This window comes from Zingiber officinale, chromosome 11B, assembly GCF_018446385.1.
Source record: "Zingiber officinale cultivar Zhangliang chromosome 11B, Zo_v1.1, whole genome shotgun sequence".
Taxonomy (NCBI): domain Eukaryota; kingdom Viridiplantae; phylum Streptophyta; class Magnoliopsida; order Zingiberales; family Zingiberaceae; genus Zingiber; species Zingiber officinale.
Window position 1 is genome coordinate 52,037,545 of NC_056007.1, and position 7,411 is coordinate 52,044,955.

Genomic DNA, 7,411 nt, shown 5'->3' on the forward strand with positions numbered 1-7,411 from the left:
TCTTCTTAACAGCACACCCCTGCTGGGGCTACTGGTTATCACTTGCACCCACTTACCAAGAGGTTCAAGGTTCAAACATTGGTTATGCCTCTTTTTGGTTCTATTTTCTTTTAAAAAATTTTGAAAAAAATCTACATAAAGCCTATTCTAATCATGGGAAAACAAATTCATATAAACCTGCTAGGGATCCTATGGTGTTACTGCCGACCTGGAACAAAAGAACTAGGATGCTCGGCAGTTGGCTGAGAAGCTGAAGAAGGCGGAGGACTTCCTGCTGGTCGAGCGGGAGAGTCGTTCGGCTAAGGAGGCCGAACTTCAGGGCCAAGTGAAGTGCCTTGAAGAGCAATTAGAGTCTTCTCGTGCCGCCCTGAAGACCTATCAAGAAGCTGAACCGGATCGCTTTGCTGCCTTGAAGCAACAACACGTGCTCTGGCCATTGACGCCACGCTCGTCTAGCTGAAGGCGAACAACCACCTTCCTGAAGCTTTCTCTGACAAGGATGTCAACCGAATCCAGCTTCTCGAGGCTATTCCCAATGAGGCCTTTGATTATATTGAGTGAGCGAGGAGTCGGTAGAGTGTTTTTTGTCAGCCTTGATTGTACTCCTGCCGTTCGGCAGCGTTTATTAATGAAATCATTTTGTGCCTTCTTCATATGTTGCCTTCTTGCTAAGTATTTAGCTGTGTAGTTCTGATCGGCTACCACTACCGTATCTTCATTACTCCGAATATTCGCTAGGATCACCTTCAGGGTTTATAATCGCCGCTCGACTTTGGTTTTAGCGTCTCTGCTAGACGATTTTCTAAGGTTGGAGCTTAATGTCACCGCTCGACGGTCTTCAAGGCGGGGTCTTCAAGATAGCTCGACCCCGAACAGGGGAGATAAATATTTGAAGCTGGTCTGAGACCAGTGAAGATAGCTCAACCCCGAACGGGGGAGATAGATGCTCCGATAAGCTGGTCGGTGAAGACACGGGTTTAAGGTCACTGCTCGACCTTCGGTGGAGACCTGGGTTTAACGTCGCCGCTCGACGGTCTTCAAGGCGGGGTCTTTATAGTCGTTGTTCGACTCTGGGGTTTAACATCGCCGCTCGACGGTCTTCAAAGCGGATATTTATAGTCGCCGTTTAACTCTGGGGTTTAACGTCGCCACTCGACGGTCTTCAGATCAGATATTTATAGTCGTCGTTCGACTCTGAGGTTTAACGTCGCCGCTCGACGGCCTTCAAAGTGGATATTTATAGTCACCGTTCGACTCTGGGGTTTAACGTCGCTGCTCGACGGTCTTCAAATTGGATATTTATAATCGTCGTTCAACTCTGGGGTTTAACGTCGCCGCTCTATGGTCTTCAGAGCAGATATTTATAGTTGTCGTTCGACTCTAGGGTTTAACGTCGTCGCTCGACAGTCTTCAGATCGGATATTTATAGTCATTGTTCGACTCTGGGGTTTAACATCGTCGCTTGACGGTCTTCAAAGTGGATATTTATAGTCACCGTTCGACTCTAGGGTTTAACGTCGCCACTCGATGGTCTTCAGATTGGATATTTATAGTCGCCGTTCGACTCTGAGATTTAACGTCGCCGCTCGACACTATTCAGAGTGGATATTTATAGTCGTCATTCGACTCTGGAATTTAACGTTGCCACTCGACGATTTTCAGATCAAATATTTATAGTCGTCGTTCGACTCTGGGGTTTAACGTCGCCGCTCGACGGTCTTCAGATCGGATATTTATAGTCGTCGTTCGACTCTGGAGTTTAACGTCGCCGCTGACAGTCTTCAGAGCGGATTTTTATAGTCGTCTTTCAACTCTAGGGTTTAACGTTGCCGCTCGACGGTCTTCAGAGTGGGTTGGCCGCTCGGCAAGAACTTTGTAAAGACTTGCTTTAGATTTTAATCCTGCAGCTGAAGGACGCATAGAAAATGGAAATTACATGGCATTAGTTACATCAGCGCACCATTTATCCAGCTCGGTATAGATGGAGGTGGTTTGCACTCCATGGACGCTCTAGCCTATGCCCGTCCTTGTCCTCTAGGTGATAAGCACCTGACCGGAGCTTTTCCACGACCTTGAAGGGTCCGGCCCAAGGAGCCTCCAGCTTGGTGACGTCGCCGACTAGCTTCACTTTCTTCCATATAAAGTCACCGACCTGAAAAGATCTAGGTATTACCCGCCTGTTGTAGTTCTGGCGCATCCTCTATCGGTAAGCCGTCAGCCGGACGGCTGCTTTGGCGCGCGCCTCGTCCACCAAGTCCAGCTCCAGGAGTCTCCGCTCGACATTGTCCTCGCTATACCGCTGCACCCGATCAGATTCAACTCTGACTTCAACTGGGACAACTGTTTCACCTCCATAAACCAAGTGGAACGGGGTCACTCCCATCTCCTCCTTTGGAGTCGTGCGGATTGCCCATAGCATGCCAGGAAGCTCGTCTGCCTAGCTGCCTCCGATGTGGTCGAGCCGAACTCAAAGAATTCGCAGGATCTCTCGATTGGCGACTTCAGCTTGTTTGTTGCTTTGGGGATATGCTACGGAAGTGAAGGCCTGCTGAATCCCATACCCCTCGCACCATTCTCTGAGATGTCGTCCGGCGAACTGTCTTCCATTGTCAGAGACGAGCCGACGCGGGATTCCGAACCGACATATGATGTGTTGCCAGATGAATTTCTTAACCATCTGCTCGGTTATTCTAGCAAGCGGCTCGGCTTCGACCCATTTGGAGAAATAGTCTACTACAACGAGCAGGAATTTTCGTTGGCTGGTCGCCATGGGGAAGGGCCCTACTATATCCATGCCCCACTGGTCGAACGGGCAGGATACTACGGTCGCCTTCATCTCCTCCGTGGGTCAATGCGAGAGGCTGTGGTACTTCTGGCAGGACAAGAAGGTGGACACTATCCGAGCGGCATCTGCTTGGAGGGTTGGCCAAAAATTCCCAACCAGCAGTATCTTTCTGGCCAATGACTGACCGCCTGGGTATCCTCCGCAAGTTCCTTGATGCACTTCCTGTAGAATGTAGTCGATGTCTTCTGGCCCGACGCATTTGAGCAAGGGTCGAGAGAAAGCTTTCTTGTATAGTTGATCCCCAATTAGCGTGAATCTTCCTGCCCTTCTTCTCAATAGGTGGGCTTCATCCCGATCGGACGGCGTAATTCCCGATCGCAGGAGCTCTATCAGCGTTGCCCTCCAATCATTTGGGATGGTGAGTCCTTCCATTCGATCGATGTGTGCCACCAAAGATACCTGCTCGATCGGCTGCGATATAATAATTTGCGATATGGAGCTAGCTAGCTTAGCCAGCTCGTCCGCCACCTGGTTTTCTGCTCGGAGTATCTTCTGAACAACCACCTCCCGGAAGTTAGCCTTTAGCTTTTCAAAGGCCTCGACGTAGAGCTTGAGTTGAGTGTTGCTTATCTCGAATGCCCCCGTGAGTTGCTGAGCGGCTAACTGGGAATCCGAGTGAATCACGACCTTGGTCGCCTAGACATGCCGAGCGGCCTGTAGACCTGCTATGAGTGCCTCGTCCTTGGCCTCGTTGTTGGTTACATGGTATTCTAGTCGAACAGACAGATGCATCCGCACTTCCTGGGGGGAGATCAGTAGGACATCGACTCCGCTTCCTTGCCGAGTGGATGATCCTGTTGGGGCAATTTCCCTAGGTCAAGGTTGACCAGTTTGACTAAGCTTGAGTTGAGTCAAGCTTGAGTCAGGATTTGACACTACAAGAAAAAAGCCAAACAACAACGGTTTTTCACCGTTGTCGTAGCCTCTTTCGGACTGTTGTTAAAGGCCGTGTTGTTAAAAGGGGTACCCAAAGACAACATTTTTTAACCGTTGTCTTTGAAGGCAAAAACAACAGTTTTACAACGGTGAAAAACCGTTGTCTTTTCCTTCAAAGACAACAGTTTTTCACCGTTGTGTTTGAGCGTCTACCTTTAATAATAGGGTCTTCAACAACAGTTTTAAACTATCTACGACAACGGTGAAAAACCGTTGTCTTTTTTAGATAAAAAATAAAAAAAATTAATACATAATTTTTTAATATTATAAATCATTCAAAATACTAAATTTCAAAATAAAATTTAATATATAATTTTCTAACATTCAAAAATAATATCTATAACATTCTGAAGAAATTTCATAAGCAACCAACAAAATTTCATAAGCAACCAACAAAATGATAACACTATTAAAACAAAGGTAGAACAATATAACACGAGATTTTCTAATCTGTTTTGACTGTTGAACTTTTGCTCCTAATCTGTTTCAAGGACCGCAGCGCTGCTATGGTGCTCTTCATGTATAAGCTCTGCATATATTTAATCTCCTCCAACTCCGGAACCCTCCCACCTGATTGTGCCGGCTTTGGCACTCCATTTTGTCCGTCGCATTCTGCTGAAATTGACAGGTTGTTGCTGGGGAAGAGGTGGTCGAGCATAGCCACACACTCCTTCACGAGTTTGTATAGGAGATCAGTTGTAAAGAATGGCTGCTGCAGCACCTTTTCAATGAAGGGCTGCCTGATAAGTGCTCCTGTTCTCTTGTCATACTTCTTTAGTATTTTCACTAGACCTGAATTCATCACAACAAGAATAATAAACCATCTAAATGAGTGAACAAATTTTAAAAAAAAAAAAGAACCAGAAGATAGGACAGGAAACTAGAAACTGAATTATAATTCGATACTGCTCATGCTATTCGAATACTGCAAGTGTATCTAACAAGTAGAGAATTGCAACTAACTGAGCATACTATAAAAATAAAGCAAGGAAATTAAACTACAAGATAAGCTTAATAGCTGTTCATGTTCAAGAAATTCAAGAAACTAACACTACATACTTTAAATGAAGGTTGTTCTTGCCTTTCTAAGTAGCAGGGAAAATGCTAAACCCATTCTAACTAAATAAAGGGATGTTCTTGCTCTTTGAATTGCAAGGAAAATACTAAACTCATTCTAACTAAATAAAAGGGCTGTTCTTGGATAAGAAATTACTCAAGCTTACTTATGAAACTTTCATGCTTAAAAACAAAGCCGTGAAATTCTGAATTTCAGATTGAAATGCTAAGGAACTAAGCAACTGAAATGCCAAGCAACCAAATACTAGAATGCTAGAAAAATAGCACAACAAGCTAACTCCAAATCATAAAAACAAGGCTGTTCATGTTAAACTAAAACTAAACAAGGTTGTTCATGTTAAACTAAAACTAAACTTGACATGAAACAAATTCTAAAGGAATAGAGTACTGCCCGATATATGAAATCTGCACTTAATAGGTCTACACTCCTAAGTTATTTCCAACAAAGCAAAAACATAAAGAAAGGATGATTTCTGCTGTAATCAAAAGTTAACACATGATATACTAAAGCATATGTTGTTCATGTCCAGTTAATAGCATAGATCAACCAATTCCTAATGGTCACTGTAAAGAGCTTCTACTGTAAACCCAAGCCACAATTGCTCTTCACGCAATGTGCCACGACAACAGAAGGAAACAGGAAGAACAATGCTAGCTTCCATACAACCCGAACATGCCAACTAAAATACTAAGTGCAAGCCTGAGGAACAATTCCTCATGCTCTACACGAAGCTTTACATGGACTGTAAAACTTAAACTGTAAAAATTCGAAACCATAACACTCTACACGAAACAAAGCATGATCATCAAGGTCACAACCTAAAAACAAATACTTCTTAAACATGCTGTGCTTAGCAAAGAAAACCCAACCGTAATGCTTAAACGAGTCAATGAGAATCTGTTCACGCTCGGCAAGGAAAAGAAGGAAGCAAAATTTCGGAACTACTCCTACCACAGGTGAGTAGTACTTACCGGGATTTGCTTGGACTTACAACCGAGAAGAGAAGAGGCTTCTAGGGTTCCGACGAGACTCGACATCGCAGCGCCTTCTTCGCGTCTATGTGCTCTCCACGTCGAGAAGATCACGAGAATGTGAAGAATTCTTGGAGACAACCCTCCGCCGACCACCGGAGAAGAAACTAGGGTTTCTTCGATTTCGCCCGAGAAGAAACAGCGCACGCGAGGAGGAGAAGAAATGAGATTTTCCGGATTCGGGAAAAATTTGATCTTCTTAAACTAGGGTTTCCATTATACTATACCTTAAATATATTTCTCCTCATACTTGGTTAACAAAGCGTGCACAGCCCAGTTGGTTGGCTGTGTCCGGTTAGGTCGGGTTCGGCCGGAGGTCTTGGGTTCAAGTCTCATTTTTAATGATTGTTTGGTCAAAACTTCTTTCTTTTTGTAAACATACTAAACGACCTCCAAAAAATATGTAAAAATACTCTAAAAATTTCTAAAAATCTCTAGCATATTTTAAAAGTATTTCTAAATGTTTTTAAAGACATTTACTACTCGAAATAGGGAAAATTGGGTCGTTACAGGCAGCATAAAGACTGTTGAAGAGTCACAAAGAAGTGGAGGGGATCGTCTTCGCCGTCGGCGGAGGAGGCGTCAGGGTGCTTCTCGGTGAGGGCGCGGTGGGGGAGTTGCGGCTGGCAGTTGAGAAGGCGGCATATGTTTTTTAGCCGGACGGATCTGTAATAAATGATCACACAACCAAACTCAACATCCCAAACAATGTATACAATCAAGTCCACACAAATCTAGCACTAAAAACAACTTACCCGCGAGCCATATCTGATATCTCTCTCGGAGGGCTTGGGAGGTTATTGTGGCGGTGAGCTGGGACAGAGGAATAGGGCAATGCCAACACTAGAGTAAAGATCGGTTAGAGCAAACCTGGTTCGACGAAGCTGCGATGTGTAGAGAGGCGCTGCAGGAGGTTAGATCTAGGGTTCAAACCCCTCTTAACCAAAGATCCACCAATGCAGGGTCGGCGACTCTAGGAGAAGAGAAATCTCTGGATGGACTCCAGTGATCAGTGGAGAAGAGCCTTAGCCGGCGGTGGACGCTTGGTGCTAGCGCGATCGATTTCCTCGTGGCTCCGGCGTCGGGGAAGAGTTAGGGCTCGGCGACGGCAGCTATGGCGTTGATCGGAGCAAGGCACGACTCAATGAGTCTTCAGCCGGCATTGAGTAACTCTTGGCTGGTGGTTATGTATGCGGGGAGAAGAAGTATCGGCGTCGATAGGCAGCGAGGATCAGCGTCGGGTTGGGAAGGAGGGGAAAGGGGAATCGGCAGTGGTGACCTAGCCTCACGCGAACAAAAAAACTCTTTGTTCGTGAGTTTTTTTCGTGAAGTTAAAAAAAAACTATTATTTTTTTGGGATTCAACAACATTCAATAGACAACAGTTTAATAAAACTGTTGTATATTATCTTGTAAGCAACGCTAAAAGACAACAGTTTTTTAAAACCGTTGTCTTTGACATACATTAGACAACAATTTTTTAAAAATCATTGTCTTTGACATACATTAGACAACAGTTTTT

At 44.8% G+C, this 7,411-nt stretch overlaps 1 protein-coding gene across 1 annotated transcript; it reads right to left on the reverse strand.

Annotated features, from left to right (window-relative positions):
- Window positions 1-4,226: 4,226 nt before the first annotated feature.
- Window positions 4,227-6,656, reverse strand: LOC122033913 (SPX domain-containing protein 1-like). The gene is made up of 3 exons (XM_042593061.1): window positions 6,646-6,656; window positions 6,401-6,556; window positions 4,227-4,605 (listed from the first exon to the last, which is right to left on the reverse strand). Exons 1-3 carry the CDS (start codon window positions 6,654-6,656, stop codon window positions 4,227-4,229), a joined length of 546 nt encoding a protein of 181 aa, XP_042448995.1.
- Window positions 6,657-7,411: the final 755 nt, after the last annotated feature.

Coding starts and splice junctions, on each gene's coding strand:
- LOC122033913 (XM_042593061.1), bottom strand. Junction 4,606..6,400: donor CAACAGTCTTTATGCTGCCT/GTAACGACCCAA, acceptor TCACTCATTTAG/ATGGTTTATTATTCTTGTTG.